The sequence below is a fragment of the Pseudochaenichthys georgianus genome, chromosome 6, assembly GCF_902827115.2.
Source record: "Pseudochaenichthys georgianus chromosome 6, fPseGeo1.2, whole genome shotgun sequence".
NCBI lineage: Eukaryota > Metazoa > Chordata > Actinopteri > Perciformes > Channichthyidae > Pseudochaenichthys > Pseudochaenichthys georgianus.
Genome location: NC_047508.1, coordinates 10,104,928 through 10,124,938, shown reverse-complemented (window position 1 = coordinate 10,124,938; position 20,011 = coordinate 10,104,928). Strand labels below are relative to the sequence as shown.

Here is a 20,011-nt window from a genome sequence, read left to right as displayed (position 1 = left end):
AGGACTCTGTTGCACAGACTTATGTTGTTGCTCAAATTGTGCAAATAAAAAAGAAACAGAGGAAGAGAACGATGACTGCCCTGACACTGACAGCGAGGAATAGGAATAAAAGAGCCTTCTTTCCACCTTTCTTAAGCTCTTTTCTGTTCTTTTGGTTTTAGCGCCTGGCCGACGCGCTCACACATCACTCAGAGATACGTTTGTTTTTGGTACATTTATTTCCAAGTTATCGTATCTTACCAGACGAGGTTGAAACAGTGTTCGTCCTTTAAATAAACAAATAGTCTCTTCTCTGCAGTGCAATGCAGCGGTCAAAAAAACGCGTGGCTTCCGTGCAGCACCAATCAGCCGCTCCGCCCAGCCGTGGCTGCGGATCACGATCACCTGACACCAATCAATTATACTCCATTACATGTCCTTATTCTGTTTTGTACTGTTTTCTACGTCATACCTTTTTATATTTGTAATAAATCTCGTTTTTATGGTTCATCAGTGTTCAGGGTTCATACACTTTTTCACCAATGATTTTCAATGACTGTTCCATGACTTCTCAATGACCTTTACCTCATTTTCCATGACCAAACAAAAATTACCACTGAAAATGGTTTATTTGAACATGGAACAGGAAAATAAGGTCTGCATATGAAACATGTAGTGCCTATCTAAAACAAATCCAATAGTAGGCTTACTAGCTTCTACACGCTGAAGCAACTGTAGTCAGGGAGGCAAAGTCATCAGGTATGAAAAAGGTGACAAGGACCACGGAATATCGGCTTTAAAATAAGGAATAACAGATGATGTTAGCCGTCAGAACAACTAAAGCAGCAGGTAATAACAGAAACGGCAAAGAGTCACATCTAATAGAAATATATAAAAGCATTTATTTTAATTGTGTAGCAGTCAGTTTAGAATTCTGGCAGCACTGTTGAGCATTTTGAAAATGTATTTTCATGCCTCTGTGCAAGGCTTAGTCTTTCTATCTGTATAGCCACTGGTGTAAAGTAACTAAGTTCATAAACTCAACAAGTACTATACGGGGGTACAGTTTTGAGATACTTGTACTTTATTAAGTATTTCAATGTTTTGCTACTTTGTACTTCGACTCCACTACAGTTCAGAGATACATGGTGTACTTCTACTCACTACAGTTCAGAGGTACATGGTGTACTTCGACTCCACTACAGTTCAGAGGTACATGGTGTACTTCTACTCACTACAGTTCAGAGGTACATGGTGTACTTCTACTCACTACAGTTCAGAGATACATGGTGTACTTTGACTCCACTACAGTTCAGAGGTACATGGTGTACTTCTACTCACTACAGTTCAGAGGTACATGGTGTACTTCTACTCACTACAGTTCAGAGGTACATGGTGTACTTCTACTCCACTACAGTTCAGAGGTACATGGTGTACTTCTACTCACTACAGTTCAGAGGTACATGGTGTACTTCTACTCACTACAGTTCAGAGGTACATGGTGTACTTCGACTCCACTACAGTTCAGCGGTACATGGTGTACTTCTACGCACTACAGTTCAGAGGTACATGGTGTACTTCTACTCACTACAGTTCAGAGGTACATGGTGTACTTCGACTCCACTACAGTTCAGAGGTACATGTGTACTTCGACTCCACTACAGTTCAGAGGTACATGGTGTACTTCTACTCACTACAGTTCAGAGGTACATGGTGTACTTCTACTCACTACAGTTCAGAGGTACATTGTGTACTTCTACTCCACTACAGTTCAGAGGTACATGGTGTACTTCGACTCCGCTACAGTTCAGAGGTACATGGTGTACTTCTACTGCACAACAGTTCAGAGGTACATTGTGTACTTCTACTCCACTACAGTTCAGAGGTACATGGTGGACTTCGACTCCGCTACAGTTCAGAGGTACATGGTGTACTTCGACTCCACTACAGTTCAGAGGTACATGGTGTACTTCGACTCCACTACAGTTCAGAGGTACATGGTGTACTTCGACTCCACTACAGTTCAGAGGTACATGGTGTACTTCTCCTCCACTACATGTATTTAATACCTTTAGTTACTTCACAGATGTGGATGAATGATGTGAAATATAATCAAGTGTTAAATCAGTCTTTAGTTCCACCTGGAGTAAATCCACCAGCTACCCTGCAGTCTACAAAGTCATTCAGACTAGCTGCACCTTCACCAGCTTGGAGAACACTTTCATGATCAATCATTATAAAACATATCATATATATTATTCTGAAATGGACCAATCTGCACAACGACTACTATTTTGATGAGAATACTTTTTTACTTGAGGAACATTTTGAATGCAGGACTTTTACTGAAACAGAGTATTCCTACACTCTGGTACTTCTACTTGTAATCAAGTACAAGATCTGAGTACTTCTACTTTTACTCAAGTACAAGATCTGAGTACTTCTACTTTTACTAAAGTACAAGATCTGAGTAGCCTACTTCTACTAAAGTACACGATCTGAGTACTTCTACTTTTAATCAAGTACAAGATCTATACTTATACCACCTCTGTTTATAGCCTATGAAAAAAACTATTAGAAAACGAAGGCTAAAGCTAACGTTAGCAGATAGTGACAATGTATGCTAGCTAGCTCAACGATTCCTTAAATGATATTGCAACAGAAAAACTTTCCAGTTCACATCACGCTCTGCCGCTCTGCTCCGAACACCTGAACGGCCCGTTCTAACAGCTGTTCACCAGCGGTGCCAGGCAGGAAGACTCGAGCACACAGCTCGCACTTCATATATTAAAAAATAACACCATGCGCGTCATGATGGCACATAATAGCTCGCGACCGAAGATTATTTCAGCGATTAGATTAAATGTAAATTATATTTGACGCAACTTTAGTTACATTTCCATGACTTTTCCAAAACTTTGGGAAAAATATTGTTTTCCATAACTTTTCCAGGGCCTGGAATTTGCATTTTCAATTTCCATGACTTTTCCAGGTTTTCAATGACCGTACGAACCCTGAGTCTTGTTTTCATTTGTGGAGGGATGAATGAGTAAATAAATGAATCAATGGACATTGGTATAAGTAAGGCAAGGAAAGTTTATTTATATAGCACTTTTCAACACAAGGCCATTCAAAGTGCTTTACAAAAAATGAAAGACATTAAGAAAATGGCATTTAAAATCAGTCATTAAAAAGAAAAGCTAATAAAATAAACATTAAAAGAAAAAATACATGGATAAAAGTTACAGTGCAGTCTAAGATATGAATAGTTCAATTAAAAGCAGCGACAAAAAGAAAAGTCTTCAGCCTGGAAGTACTGCATTTTATTGATCTAAATTACTTAACGTAACAAGTTAACCTTCTTCTTGGACGCAGCTATGTATGAAATCAAGTCATTTTAAGAGTGCATTTAACGTGTACAGGGTAACAACAGACAGACAAAAAGTCCTCAGTCTAATGGAATAATCCACGAGCTCAGCCAATGAACCTAGCGATGCGAACATGGTAGTCCAGGAATGATAGTTTGATAAATTTGAGTTTGATATACTTTATTAATTCCCGTGGGGAAATTGTTTGTAGCTGGAGTTTGCTGATAAACGCTGCTAGTCAATGTTGATTCGATGGTCAACTCTGTTCCCAGATAGTAAAACCTCTCACAAATACCGCGTATATAACGCAAATACCTCGGACTTAGTGATGTATTAAGACATATGACAAAACATGACATAAAACAAGCATACTGCACTGTTTAGAATCCATTTGGTCTGGTTTAGCGCAACCATGTAGGCGGCCATCTTTCACTTCTGTTGACAATATGCAGCTACCCAATTGGTGTAGCACGATCACGTGACGAACCGTGGCACTACTTTGGACCAAGATATTATTACGCTTTGAAGGGACTAATTCAGCCAATAATTACGTGCCTAGAAGAATTGGCAGGAATTTTAGCGACAAACTTTTTTTTGGTGGATAAGCATGACTCGTTCTTTTTATGAACTGAAGATTATGTAGTCCCACTTCTGTGGAGCGGGTTGAAACGATAACAGGGTTCACCTTATGGCCTAATGACGTGAGCAGCCCTACCAGCATTTGCCATGGTGGCCTAAACATTTTTATTTGGTCTTAAATTGTAGTTCAACATTTATTTCCTGTTACTTCTGGACCATGACGGTTGGCCAGCCTTCAACGTTTAACTGAGTGGAATATGTTGAATATGTTTTCCAAAATGTTGGCTATATGTTAAGGAGTTTTCAGTAGGTTGTGACAGTGCACTGCATCATATTTGATTTAATTTATTTTGGTCTAATTTATTTTTATTTATCATATTAATAATATATGTTTAGTATGGTTTTGGAAGTGCGCTCCAACATATTTGTTGATCTTGTTTATTGGTAAAATATTATTTGTTTTAAAGTTCAATAAATGGTCAATGAATAATCGTCAAAATAATCGTGATATCAATTATTGACCCAAATAATCGTGATTATGATTTTTGCCGTAATCGCACAGCCCTATTACAAATGATGATGGATAAGTTGGCCCTAAACATCCTATGAGAATACAAAGTGATTTTCTTTTTACTTTAAATGTATGTACTCCTTTTATTCTTGCTCTCTGGTAACATAATCTGTCCTATGCAGTGGCGTTTTCTCCTGGAGGCCAAGGGAAGCCAGGCTTCCCCTGTTTTTTCGGAGTGTAGTTATAATTTTAATAAATAAATAAAAACACTTCGTTTAGTTTCGGAAATTCTTTGTTGTGTGTTGCTGCCGGCCCGTCTCTCCCCCATTCTCATTGAGTATTTTACAAAGAGTGAAACAGCGCCCCTCTAGATGTTATGGTGAAACAGTAGATTGCACTCTCTGCTGCGAGAGGAGGCCAGCCGAAATTGGTTTCCCTTGGTGAAAAAAAAATGGAGAGATTGACCAATCAGATGAGGCTCATGTGATGCCCCTGCCAATCTGTGATTAGTCAGGGCCATGCCAAGGGAAGCCAGAGGCGGCTGGCTTCCCTCACAATCCAATCAAATCGCATCAACTTAGTGGTGCAGTGACACGTCCTAAAACCCGGAAGTAAGCTGTGCTCGGGTTCCCTCGACAGAAAGCAATGGGATTTCTCCATAGGATTTTGGAAAATAGCTCGAAATAAGGTCAGTGGAAAACGAACCCGTTAGATAAATGCACGTTTTGTTCAGCCGGATAATATCCACATGTCTACCCTACTTTTATAATTTTCGAATTATAAATCTAATCGATAGAAGATAGATAGCGTCACTGCACCACTCTCACCGCCGTTAGAAAGTAGCAAGCAACTGAAGCAAGTGCAATTATGGCAGGTGAAGATTTGGAGTATTTACTCAAAAATAATTGTACTAAACTTCCGCTACAGCAGCAACAACAACAAATACAATCTGATGACAGGCCAATGCCCAAACTGGAGCTGTGTACAGCGAGGAAAAAAGGAGCGAATCGGACGTAAAACGTTAAAGGTCTCCTGATTTAGTTTGTGAATGAATGCTTATTAGAGTTTCGGCTGGAGAGTGCGTGCGGACCTGTCGGTTAGATAACAGGCGTGTGTGTAAGTCCTGCATCTGTATGATACAAATGTGTGTAAAATGATACCGGGTGCTGTAATCACTCATCTGGTTACGTTATTACATTGACCACCACACCCCCCCGACCCAAAAGAAAGGACGTATTATTGGCTTCCCCTAATTTTTTTCCCACGCCACGCTACTTTGTAGCTCTGCACAAGGACGACGTTAGTCTCGAGCCCTGGTACTCATGTTGTCCTTTATGTGGTTGTCATGACTATATAAGTGATCGACGATCTGTCACTGTTCCAGTCGCTCATCCTAGAAGTGTATAGAAAGTGAACGACTGTTTTGTTCGAGTTCATTGGAGAGGACAGCTCCGCAGTCAGTCGTGTAACTGCAGACTTCATGACATTTCAGAAAATTGTGAAGCCGCCGTGTATACGATGGAAACACTAAAGTGTGGTCTGCTGCTTAACAACATGAATTGATGTTTTATATCTCAAGACAGTTTAATCGCCATCAAAGTCTGTATGTCAGATAGGGCTGCACAATTAAGCGATATTTTATCAAAATCACAATATGGACTAGCGCAATATCTACATCGCAGCAAGCACAATATTTAGGGAAGTATCAGAATTAAATGTGATGCTGCAGAGAAATCCCGACATACAAATCCTTTTAAAGAAATCCTGCAATGATCATTTTAATATACTAGTCATTATCGCTAATCATAATACAATTGCAATATCAGTAAAAAATAATATCAATTATACTTTTTTCTTCTTAAACCGTGCAACCCTTATTTGAATGCATTTACGAGATGTGTCTATTCGGAATAGTGTGTTCATCAAAAAATATTAACAAATCACACGTAAAATGTTAACTCTCTGTGTAACCTTTAAGCATGGAATAATGCTACCATGGAATTGAATAAGCAAATCCCATACTGTACAAACAGGGCTCAACGCTAACTTTTAAAAGTGGTTGCCAGGCTGGCAACCAGGCATCAGCTTTTGGTTGCCAAAACTGAAATACGGTTGCCATTTTTAGTCACCTTATATTTTAAATAATTAAGATACTATACAGTTATACATCAACTTAATAATGAACATGTGACACAAAAGAATGTTCAAATGCTTTACAATAAGTAATTAACGCATTTATTTGAAACTTAAGTGGTAGTAAACTTGTCCACCCTCAATTGCTTGTATACAAAATACCAGTAGTGCAGCTGCTGTCATGTTCTTCACAGATCCCTCAAAAATGAATTGAGCAAGTCACTAGTTTCTTGGTCATCCGTTGTCTCCCTTTCAAATGTGGGTTTTCTTGACCTTTGACCAAAGGCCAAGAAGTGGTTGACATTTTTTCTGAATGGTTGCCAATGGCAACCTGGCAACCGTTACTGTCAAGCCCTGACAAAGAAAGGCATATGTCGTAAGCTCACCTGATTTTGAGCTCAGAGCGGGTGGTGAGGTTGGAGGAGAGCTGCTGGATGAGCGACAGCAGCACGGGCTGGCTCAGAGTGCAGGGGTGCTGCCCGAACACCTGCTGGGAGTCGATGGTCTCACACACGTACAGGACCAGGTTTAGATCAGTGGCTGACAGAGCCTGCAGGGAAAGAAAGAGGGAGGGAATTACATTCAAATTCAATTAATGAATCTTTGAACACTGAAACTCATGTTCAAATATCTCTTTCTATGTAATACATCTAGAAGAAAAGCATTGATGTACAGCCACAGTGGGCCTCCTCAAGTAAAGACTAGTCAACCAGTTTTAAAGTACAAGCCATTTCTTTCTTAGTAAAAGAGACACATGATGATGAATGTAATAAACTACACAATCTGCCAAGAATGGGAGTAAGTATTAAAGTAAGAGCTTAGATAGGCCATTCAATGTTTTCATGGGTCAATAAAAAAGTCCATTAGCCAAGACTGAATTATATGAACAAAACATGGATGATGACAAATAGCCAGAGACTTAAGAATGGGGGATGGGAAAAGGTTGTCAACGGCCACTTAGAGTAGGTTAATATTAGATTAGGGATGTTACGGTACAGAGAAGTCACAATTTGGTCCAAACCCAAGTCAAAAGCATGTTCAGTACAGTGGGAAAATACCCATATGCTAAATAATATGTTGCTTTTCATTTATTTTGAAGATTAGTGCAAGAGAAAAAAGAGACGCAATTTCTGGGGAGTGAGGTAGCATTTTGTCAAATGGCAATTTTGGATAAGGTACACTTCTGCACTTCTGTTAGTCACAGTGCATAGCGTAGCCAGCTTTATCAACCTTTACTTGCCAAATAAACTGTTATTAAGTTATAACTCTTTTTCAGGAGAGACATTTTTTTGTGGGGATTTTATATATTTAATACATTTATCCAAATAATGCATATTTGGAAATCTTTGGAGCTGCCGGCCAGTGTGCTTTGGAACTTTCAATGTTTTTCTATATTGTCCTCATAAGATTTTGGCCATTTGCATAAATCTGCCTGCCAGCCACTAACAGGATAAATGTGATATTGTAAAAGCATTCCAAGGCGCAGTGTAGCTGTTAATGAGCTCAAATAAAATGCATTGATTACAATGCTGCTAGTGCTAAACTGGAAGAACTAACACATGCGTGTGGGGAAAGGGGCGGGGCTAAATAAGGTGAATACAACTTAAAAAGCATTTTGTTATGCTGTGGAACTTCCAAACAAGTGGCTTGCATTTATTATTTTATTATGTAAACACGACACAGCGATTATTATTTTATCTTTATTTGTTCTATAGGGCTGTCCCGAATACCATTTTTCGGGCTGCGGATATTCGGTAGTAATCAGCAGCGATTACTTACCCCCCCCCCTTCCCAGCAGCGAACCGCTTCAACACGTGTATTTCGGTTTATTCACGGCATTCATTTTGTTATTTTACAGTATTGTTGTTTTATAGTTATTTGTTCATGTATATCAGGGATGGGCAACTTTGATGGTGGTGGGGGCCACATAATTGATGTACTGGCCACTAGGGGGCCGCAGATTCACTTGGAACACACACACAAATTCCATCGTTGTATGTAATTATTAACAAATATACTAAGTCTGACATCTTCATTGACATTTTACAATCAAAGGGAACATCCCCAAAAAATGGGAACATCCTCTAATAAGCTCACTAAACAAATATCAGTTCACAGAAATGTTATTTCATTTTTACAAGTGGCATGTTTGTATTGAACAAGTTATTAAACAGTGGAATAAAAGTATTTAAAAAATGTGTGTGTATTAGGGCTGAACGATATACCGTGTCATGGCGATAACCGCGATATGCGCGATATTCACACCGCAGGGACGTGCGGTTTTATTCATTTTTCGCTCAGGGGTCATTTAGATGCTTCTTATGAGACTTGTGTTTTGTTTTGGTAAGTCAGTTAGCTGAGATTATTTCCGTTAATCTGGTATAACACATTAATAGGTTCTTAAATATTAAGATCCCCTGAGACAGTGTCGTGAAAAAAAAAAGTAAAGTAGCCTACCCGCCGGGACTTTGGGGCTTAACAGGTTAAAAAAAAAACGCAATTTATACCGCAGGGGGGGGGGGGGGGGGGGGGAGAACAAAATATCAATATCGTGCAGCCCTAGTGTGTATTGAGATTAACAATTAAGATGACATACACATGAAGTCATGAACACTAACCCAGACATTAGTTGTCTAACTTGAACCTAAAACACTTGTAGCCTGTCTCTGCATTCCCCTTATTCCACAATAAGGGGAATGTCAACACAGACACCCATCAGCCCGCACTCTGCTGTTCCTCAGCACCACTCCCCCTCCCTCACGCTGAAATTATGAATGAAAAGCGTAGTAATCATAAATAACACGGAAGGGTCCGTGACAGTTTGTTTTCATCCGATTTCAAATAAACAAAGTCTTGGTTTTAAGAAAACTAAACTTGTTTCGCCAAATTCAGATGATAAAAACAACTTTTAAGCTTGTAACGGCATAATTACAAGAGGCAATTTAACGTCACAGCAGGCATAACAACAGCCGGTGTTTCTTGTGAGGGTTTCCCCGGGAAACAAACAAAATACACACAAATGCGTCAGATTATTTTTGCGGTATTTGAAATCATGTATGCAGCTCTCGACGTAACTAGGACGGACGTAACTAGGACGGACGGTATCAGTACTACAAGTAAAACAAATTTAATTACGTTGTTTATAAATTAATCTGAGGGCCGCAAAAAGAGGAGGTGGGGGCTGCATGCGGTCTGCGTTTGCCCATCCCTGATGTATATAAACCAATTTGTGTTCTTTGAAATTGAAAAGGATATTGCATTGTGTTTGTTACTTTCGTTGCAGTTGTATGCGTCTTAAGTGTAATTTGGCTTGGCTTCCTATTTTGTATGGACATGCTTTTACTTTGGAGGAGAGTTAGCGCTGTTGACAGGAAGTTGTTGTTGCTATGGAAACAACTTGACAGAGAAAAGTCATACCTACATATAAAAGACGGAGAAAGTAAACGATAAAGTTTATGGTTAAGTGTTAGCACCCCCTGAAGAGGCACAAGCTCTTACGTTGGTATTGGAGATTTCAATAAATTCAATTCGGCAACCGCAGTGCAAAAAAAACAGGGGAAACAACGAATATCCGAATCACGAAATTGAAACCCGAATAGTACTCCAATGAACAAATATTCGGGTACAGCCCTAATATACACATTTACTGATTACACATTTATACACAGATTTTCTGATCTCTCACACAACAGACACATCTACCTTCCAGGGTTTCCGTTAGCCGGTAATTACCGGTTTTTAGCTGGTAACATTTATTAAAAACCGGTAAATTAAAAACCTGCCGGTCAAAATGTCCAGTAATAATTAGGGATGCTTATCGGCCGATATTCACTGTTAATAGTTTGATCGGCACTCTCTATAACGGCCGATCAGGAGAGCTGGATCTGATCGATATGGACATAAACACGAGTGAAGTGTAACCGGACGCGAGAGAGAGATCAGATCAGCTGCTGCTGAGACACTCAGCTCTGCACCTGAAGCCCCGCCCACTGTTTAGCGAGCTGCATGAGAAACTGACGGGCTGTCTGGAGAGAGAGAGTGAGGGAGAGGGAGGGGAAAAGAGAGCATCCGTTTCTCCCGTGTTATTATCCAAAGTTAATATAAACTCTTGAATAATGTACTTTATCTACTATAAATAGTTTGTTTGAATGAAATAATTATGTTGTTTGTGGAATAATTTATTGAAAAATGAATCTGAACTTTTCGATCTGATACGATTATAAACTGAAGCAATATAAAAATGACTCCCATTAACTGAGTTTTAAACATCAGCATATCCGGTCCTAGTCCGGTAATTACCTGCTAACGAAAACTCTGCCACACAACTCTTATTGTTATTATTGAAACATGACCGGTAACTTTCAAATTTGTCTGGTAAAATAAATTCTTTCCGGACATTTGACCCGCGAGAAAAAATCCTAGCGGAAACCCTGCTACCTTGCGTCTACACAAACTATTTCAGCCATAGTCCAGATAGGAGAATCCCAAGAATGAGTGTCAGCATCACATCTGGAAGATCGACAGTGTGAAGTAGTAGCAATATATTGGCATTCTGGGCCTTGTAGTCCAGGGGGCCTTTTGTGTGTGACCATATATAGGAATCAGTGCACAGTATTAGAAAACAGCGAGTACATACAGTTCAGCTGCAGAGGCTGCTATAGCTACAGCTCCTGGTTATATCGGTCGGTGTGTGTGTGTGTGTGTGTGTGTGTGTGTGTGTGTGTGTGTGTGTGTGTGTGTGTGTGTGTGTGCGCGCGCGTGCGTGCGTGTTACCTGCTGAAAGGCCTGGTTGAGCTGGCCCTGCTGGAGCAGCTGCAGGATGTTGGCCTGCTGCGTCTGGTAGTCGTGGTGCGCTGTGGGAACGGGGGTGCCAGCCGCTGACCTCATCGCCTGCATGATGCTGGAGGTGACCACCGCCTGCTGCTCCTTCATCGCCATGGTCACCTCACCCTTGACGATTCGCTGCACATGGCTAAGAATAGTCTCCTGCAAACTGGGGAAGAAAAGAAAGAGAAAACATGAGGAAAAAGGTTACCCTCCAAGCTGCATGTATTTTAAACCACTGCCCTGCACTGTAGCTGTCAAGAAACAACTTTTTGGACACTTGTTGTCAGTTTTCTTTGTTGGAGTTTGATATAAGCTATGACTTTTAATCTCCGACTTAAAGTGGACCTATCATGCTATATTTGAATAATATATTGTAGGGCCATACCTATATAAAACACGTCTGTGAAGTTTTTTTTTCAAAATACCAAACAAATCATGCATTTTAGCCATGCCTCATTTCGCTCTATTCCAGCCCTGTCTTCACAAGGGCTGATTCTGTGTCAAATGAGCAGCAGCTGACCACGAGGCACGAGCTTCATGTTACCATGCTGTTACCATGCCAAGGCAACCCCCCATTCCCCTGATAGGTGGAAAGTTGCCCATATAGGCGGAGCTCCTTGTTTCTGACGTCAGAGATATTTCAAACCTGTATCAGTCTGTATCAGATCCATTGCAGCCCCGTTTTTAGAGATTTGGGTACGGAGGAAAAGAGAGAGGGTTGTGTTTTCTGACACTTGGTGAGTTCCCTGACACACCGGGGACACATATTCATGTATAAAAGATGTACAAAAGTGCATTTTGCATGATAGGTCCCCTTTAAATGGAAGTCTGGCCCTACATTTCCTTTTCAAGATTTTCAAAGTTTTTCTTGGCCAACTTCTCTGCTCCGCCCCAACGAATCTATAAACTCTAGAGGCTTCGAAAATAATTGTGGAGGGAACAAGAGACTCGATCGAATGTATGTTCTTACATTAGCCCGAGGATTAAGCCTTGCTTGTTTCTACTCTCCAGCCCATTATGCACCTGCCCGACAGGCATTGACTAAGGCCAAGGCTGCTGGCAGAGGCACTTGATGCATAACCAGAGTGCAGACAGACTACTGAAGCCTCCTCTCCACATGAACTTCAACCTCTCTGTGAAGGTCAGGTTTAATGCAGTATGCTGCTTCTGTACTCTGTGCTCTTTCATTCCAGTAAAACTCCTCAGAAACCATTAGAAACCAGTATTTGACCAATAAACAAAACAATTGACAAAACTTTGAACTATGAAATATATTAAACTTTGGTGAGCTTCAGCGGGGTAATGCCATATAGGAGCTCCCTCACAAATACCCAGGGGTTAAATTGGGCTGGGGCTGTCCGGGGCTAAGGCCGGCACATAGAACGATGCTCTGACGTCATCACCCTCACACATTTGTCATACGTTTACAAAAAACGATATATATGTTAAGACTTTTCTCGTTCTTAATATAGACTATATTTAGGGTCGATATGTGTTGACCTTACTTTAAAATAGCAGATCTCTGTGACCTGATATAGTTTGGCTTAGACCCCGGCCCCACGAGGACGCATACAGTAAAACGCAAACGCAAAAAAGTCTTCCGTTCACACGCATTCGATTCATTAACGTGTCCGTTCACACTAGACCGCTCGAAAGGGTGGAAACGCTGTAGTACATATGCCAGGCCTGTAAGTGGCGCTGCTGCCGCCACAAAATACACCAAAAGCAGCGAAGAAGACCCCGGAGCATGGTTGTCCTTCTGTTTATTTTCCGCGGAGACGCGTTGCGGCTCGCCTCGAAAGTAGACGAGAATAGCCGATCGCAGCCGAGGGAGGTCTCAAAAAGCTGGCCTGAAGTCGGACAGCTCGGAGTCGGCTTCGTCTTCTTCTTCTCTCGGTTTTTTGGCGGATTGCAAACAACTTTAAAGGTGCATACCGCCACCTCCGGAGTCGGCTTGACTCGGTTTGCATTTATAAAGAATGCACACATGTGTTTAATCGTTAATGTCAGATATGTACTAGGGCTGTACCCGAATATTCGACTATTCGTTCGTTGGCCAACTATTCGGGTTTCAATTTCATTATTCGGATATTCGTTTTTTTATTTTTTTTCAAACAAAAAAATATTTTTTTTAAAAATAAAATATTTTTTCAAAAGAATTAATATATTTTTCTAAATGTATGCTATTAATAATGGCGAATTGCCATATTCTTATACTATATTTATACGTTTGAATTGCACTGTTAAAATGCGGAAATATATACAATCTCAGCCTGTGCTCCTGACATTGCGTTCACGAACGCAAACGACACGCTTCACCTCGTTTCACCCATAAAATGCCGAAGACTTCAGCTGTGTGGGACCATTTTAAATTGGACGACGGTAAAAAGAAGGCAGTGTGCCAAATATGTGATAAGAAACTGGCCTACCACGGTGGCACAACAACTCTGAAAAGTCACCTGGATGCTGTAAGTAGTAGCCTAGCTTAGCTTAGCTGTTGTGAAGTTGCCATGATGAAGCTGCTTTATCCGCCGTTTAAACAGTAACGTTAAACATGATAAAAACGTGCACTTACTTTGCTTGGAAAATAGTTGCAAGCAAGCAACCGAATTGTTTTTTTATATTAGTTTTTTAATTTTATCAGAATAGTGAAAATAATAGGAGTAATGTGGGAACATCTGGGGCTAAGGCAATTATTGGCATAAAGTTGAGTAGCTCAGCCTAATAATACATTGTGTCCATAGGTGCATCCCCACGCATCCCAGCCATCAACATCCTCAACAATACAGCAGACCCTACAGTTCCAAAAAACGATAACGGAGAAAAGAAAGATAGAGATAACAGATGCCATAGTAGATTTCATCGCTATGGATATGAGACCCGTTTACATAGTCGAAGGCGAAGGCTTCAGAAAATTAATGAAGAAGATGGAGCCCGGCTACACTGTCCCCAAACGCTCCAGTATTTTAGATGCCATGTCTCTGAAGTACAGCGATCACCGACACCAAATTGTAACTCAGATTGAAAACTCAACTGCCGTAAATTTTACAACGGACATTTGGACCACCTCGGTGCGTATGGAGGCGTATATGGCTGTCACCTGTCATTTCATAACTCGGGAGTGGAAACTCTGTAACTTTGTTTTGGAAACCAAAGTAATGGAAGTAAACCATACGAGAGTAAATATTTCAGAACAGCTTGGAGAAGTGGCGGACGCCTTTGCCATTCCGAATTATAAGCGAGTAGCCGTTGTCCACGACAATGCCAGCAACATGAAGCTGGCAGCACAATATGTGTTTTGTATCTTTGTTTGACTGTTCAGGTTGTAAAATGTTATAGACGGAATGTGGAACCAGATTTGGTCCCCGGGTGCTGCGCTGGGTTAAATGCAGAGGACACATTTAGTTTTAATGTTTGCGAGTACTGAGACAATAAATACATATAAATCGTAATAGTATGCTCTTTCTGCGCTTCTGCTTAACAGCGTGTTGTCAGGTGTCTCGGATTCGGAGCGTGTTATGAAACCTTTTGGGAAAAGAAATTTTTTTACTAAAAAATAAATACAAATCTCTCCGCACCGAATATTCGAATATTCGCTGCTGATTACTACCGAATATCCGGAGCCCGAAAAATGGTATTCGGGACAGCCCTAATATGTACTAAGTAAATACATTTGTTCCTGCTCAAGATTAGATTCAACTTTATTGTTATTGCACATATTACAGGTACTGAGACAACGAAATGCAGTTTAGCTTCTAACCAGGTACAACAAGCTGTAAAGTGAAAAGTAATGTACACAATAGACAGAATAAAATATAGAATGAATTGAATGATGAATAAACAGTGAGGGGTATGAATACACTAGATATCAACCTGTGAGCAGTATGAACAGTGTGTATGAATATGCTAAGATATATAAACTATGAAAACGGTAAGCAGTGCAAGTATAGTATAAAATATATAGATATTAATTTCATGATGATAAACATTGTGGAACAATGATGAAAAATGGGAATGATGTGGCGACTTAAAACTGACACAAAACAACAACAAACTTTTGCCGAGCCAATTGGAGAGTTTCATCAGCAGCACGGGGTAAAAACCACCAATGAGCGCTCAGCTCGAGATACCAGCGAGTCGTTTCCCATCAAGCATTTTGCTTACGCAGCCCGTGGAGAGGAACTGCGCCGCCTCGCCGCGCCTCGCTCTCAAGGCTGCGGGCGTCTTTGTCCCGCGAGATTTCAACGTTTCATGTGGGCGGGCCTCCAGAGCAAGTCGGACAAAATGACTAACCATCATGCAACACACTAGCAAGACGTTGATCGCAACTGCGCAGGTCTGGCTTGTCTCAAACAAGCCTTATATCTCTCAGGTAATCCACCAGCAGATAACCACTGCTACGCTGACGACACCCAATTAATTCTGTCCTTTCCCCGCTCAGAGACCCAGGTCGTCGCACGCATCTCTGCTTGTTTAGCTGACATCTCTCAGTGGATGTCCGCTCATCACTTCAAGCTCAACCTTGACAAGACTGAACTGCTTTTCCTTCCGGGAAAAGATTGTCCCACTCTTGACCTGACTATCAACATCGGCACCTCTGTTGTTTCCCCGACTCAGACTGCAAGGAATCTGGGTGTGACCCTAGATAACAACCTGTCCTTCACTGCAAACATCGCTGCTACAACCCGCTGCTGCAGATACACGCGTTACAACATCAGGAGGATACGTCCACAGCTGACCCAGAAAGCGACGCAGCTTCTGGTCCAGGCTCTCGTCATCTCACGCCTAGACTACTGCAACTCCCTCCTGGCTGGTCTACCTGCATGTGCGATCCGACCTCTGCAGCTCATCCAGAATGCAGCGGCTCGTCTGGTCTTCAACCTTCCTAAATGTTCCCACACCGCGCTCCTCCGCTCCCTTCACTGGCTTCCGGTAACTGCTAGAATTCACTTCAAGACACTGGTACTTGCGTACCATGCTGCGAATGGATCTGGCCCTTCCTACATCCAGGACATGGTTAAACTGTACACCCCAGCGCGTGCACTATGCTCTGCATCAGCCAAACGACTCGCTGCACCCTCGCTGCGAGGGGGACCCAAGTTCCCATCAGCAAAAACACGTGGGTTTGCTATCCTGGCTCCAAAATGGTGGAATGAGCTCCCCATTGACATCAGGACAGCAGAAAGCTTGCACACCTTCCAGCGCAGACTGAAAACTCATCTCTTTCGACTCCACTTCGAGTGATAGAATTACTAACAAAGAACTGCTAACAGAGCACTTATATACTAATAAAGGACTGGCTTATCTATAGCCAGTTGAGTAGCACTTGAAATGCTTGGCTCTATGAAATCTGATGTACTTATATGATTCTGTTTTCTTCAAGGTTGTGTCTTCCTGGTCGAATGTACTTATTGTAAGTCGCTTTGGATAAAAGCGTCAGCTAAATGCAATGTAATGTAATGTAATTTATGCTTAAAAAATGGAGGGGATTATCCTGCTGAACAAAATGTGTAGGTATCATAAATGTGTATTTGTCGCAAATCTTATTTTCTGCAAATTTCGGAAAAATCCAAATGCTTTGTGTTGAGGAAGCCCTTATGATGCTCGCTGGCAGGGGCTGTTACTTGCTCTGCTCAACCCTCCTCCGTTTAAATGGACTTGGTAGCGCCCCCTGCTTCTGTAGAGAATAACTCAGGACATTAGTGAGAAAATTCTCAGCACAACCAAGGCGGAATATTCCTGCCAAAAGTCACGTGATTTTTTTTGTACTCGTAGAAAATAGATGTGTGTACTTGTAAAACCTAAGCTGAATTTGTCTCTGAAACATGATTTATTAAAAAAATGTAATGCGTTTTTTATTTGCAAAACTAAATGCATTAGGTTGTAGATGGTGTTTTGTATTTGCATGAGGCATTTGTAAAACTTGTTTAGTTTGTTTGTGGAGTTTTGGCAGGAAATTTGCTCCATATAAAAGCTTTCTGATCACCATCAGCACTTAGTGTGGTTGATGAAAGAGAGCGAGGATACGTACTTTCCCACCATCATCTGGATCTGGTGCTGGACCTCTGCCCGGACGTTTGCTGTGATGTTATTGGCCAGCTGATCGGTGGAGCTTTGGAAGCTTTCGATCATCTGCTGGAGCTGGCCTACCACGGGCTCACGTGCCTCCAGCTCTCTCTGCAGCCTGTTCTTCATATGGCTCTCGAGCTGCTGGATGTCTACAGAGATGAAAAACAAAAGCAAATTAGTCCTCACGCAGACACGTAAACAAATAAACCCAAACACTACACAGGGCTCGACATTAAGGACTGCCCGATGGCCCGGGGCCATCTAGTATTTAGCTCGGGCAATGAAGCCTCACCTGCTGGTTGCCCGATCGGGCAATCTATTATGCCAGTATCATGCAGCTCGCGGATCCAGTAATGAGTGACCCGACAGTAAAACTAAACATATCTATAACTAGTTTAGGTAGTTTGAGAGGTAATTAAAATAGCTACGTGTGATATTCTAACCTGAAGTGTGTGTTTTGTCCGCTCACCACTGCATGTGATCATGCAGAGCTGCGTGTCGACTCGTCAGCAGCAGCTGATCTCTCTCTTCCGTCAGATTAGATTTCACTCGCGTTTATGTCCATATCGATCAGATCCAGCTAGTTCTAGCTAATGATATGACTACCTGCTTATTAAAAGACACCTAAACAATAAGTGTCGCTATGCAACTGGATGAGGCCACAAAGTATAGCGCAGCATTATGCATTTGTTTACATGCCCACCGGAACCCCGAGGCATTACCAACAGATCAACGCACAATCAACCCATACAGGACATCTCTTTCTCCATATTAAAGGTGGGGTATGTAATTTTGGAGAAACCAGCTCGAGTGCGCTAGAATTTGAAAATACACAACCGGAAAAAATCTGACACTTCCTTACAGAGCCCCTCCTCCAACACACACAAATGCGCACATGACCAATGAGGGCACGAGATAAGTTTGTGCACAGATGGAAGGCTGACAGGCAGGTAGGCCATCCAGTTATTTTAGCCGGGTGGGCTAAAATGATTGGTCGTGCTTTTTACAGCACTACGGCTTCCACAGATGACATTTTTTAATGGATTTTTTGTCAAAGCACTTAAGATATTCATTGCTATCGGGATGTTAAGAGCATTCCATGGAATATAACAAAAAGTGTATCTCGAGCCGGTTTCTCAAACTTACCTACCCCACCTTTAAGTGTTAGACATTAGAATTGACTATTCTTGTCTGTCACATACTCTTCTTGTCCGTCACTAAGTGGCGCAACTGAAGCGGTATTGCGCTAAAGGGAAATTATTTTGACCGAAGAGATTTAGATTTGCCGGCTAACGGCAACTCTGACATTTATTATATCTGTCTATCTAGCATAAAATCCCAATAAGCTGCTAGCAACTGCAAAACACTAGTGCTAGCTAATGTTTTGCAAACTATTAAAAGTGAGGCTATTACAGTAGACCTAACGTTAGTCTAGTAGCCTCACTTCTGATATTTTGCTAAACATTTGCTAGATACATGTTGGCTAGCTAATGAGCTTCACATATCAACCTGAAAAACTGCGAGGCTCCACTCCAGGCATGAAAACGGGTCAGGGGTGAAAAGGGTGAGAAGGATATTATCCCTCTAGGGGGTCCGGGGGCATGCTCCCCCGGAAGAAAATGTTGAATATTCCATATTTTAAAGCATCAATCTGATGCATTTTGAGATGCATTTTTTTGCCAACCTGGGGAGAGCTGGAGAAACTTAACTTCAGCCATGAGTCAAAAATATTATGGCTTCCTTACTAAGTATTATCAGGGATGCAAACTCATCAGGTATGGAAAAGGTGACAAGGACCCGAGCCCCCCGACCCCACGGAATATCGGCTTTAAAATGAGGAATAACAGAGGATTTTAGCAGTCAAAGCAACTAAAGCAGCAGTGTCAATAATAACAGAAACGCTAAAGAGTCACATCTCGCGAGTCGTGGCTGTGGTCCTGGATCATCGGTCTTGGATGGATATCCTCGTAGATTCATCTTCCTATTATACACACATGCATTTCCAAACATTTGGACTACCTATGTTGCAAATGTATTATCTTTTCAATTTACACACGGCATCTATTGCACGTCTGTCCGTCCTGGGAGAGGGATCCCTCCTCTGTTGCTCTCCCTGAGGTTTCTCCCATTTTCCCTTTAAACCAGGGGTCTCCAACCTTTCTCCACCTGAGAGCTACTTTGAAAAAATGAAAGTGGCCAAGAGCTACTTGCATCGCATCGCTTACATTTATTCACATAGCACTCATCAGTTGAATTAAGCTACTTTTGTGTGAAATTGCAATACCTAAAGCTTATCTAAAATCTTAACTTCACATCAAGGTCCAAGAAAACGACAATTTCTCACATATTAATATGGACAACATAGTAAGTAGAAGATTTACATAAATGTCCAAGAGCAAATTACAATGTTTTCACTTCTTAGTATGGCCCACATAGTAAATACATCACCTTAATCACCACCTTGCAAGCATCTTATGGCACGTGTGTAAAATAAGTGCATTCACTCTTTTTTACAGTCAGTGAGATGAATGGCGCTGCATGGAGT

At 41.3% G+C, this 20,011-nt stretch overlaps 1 protein-coding gene across 5 annotated transcripts in view; it reads right to left on the bottom strand.

The window, feature by feature from the left end:
* edc4 (enhancer of mRNA decapping 4) overlaps positions 1-20,011 on the bottom strand; it is a 77,494-nt gene that overhangs the window by 8,516 nt on the left and 48,967 nt on the right. For all 5 annotated transcript variants that reach the window (XM_034084821.1, XM_034084822.1, XM_071203451.1 and 2 more), the window contains exons 27-29: positions 17,429-17,615; positions 11,344-11,563; positions 6,957-7,120 (exon numbers count right to left, since the gene is read on the bottom strand). In XM_034084821.1, the coding sequence (XP_033940712.1) occupies positions 6,957-7,120; positions 11,344-11,563; positions 17,429-17,615 (571 nt within the window). The remainder of the gene's footprint in view (positions 1-6,956; positions 7,121-11,343; positions 11,564-17,428; positions 17,616-20,011) is intronic.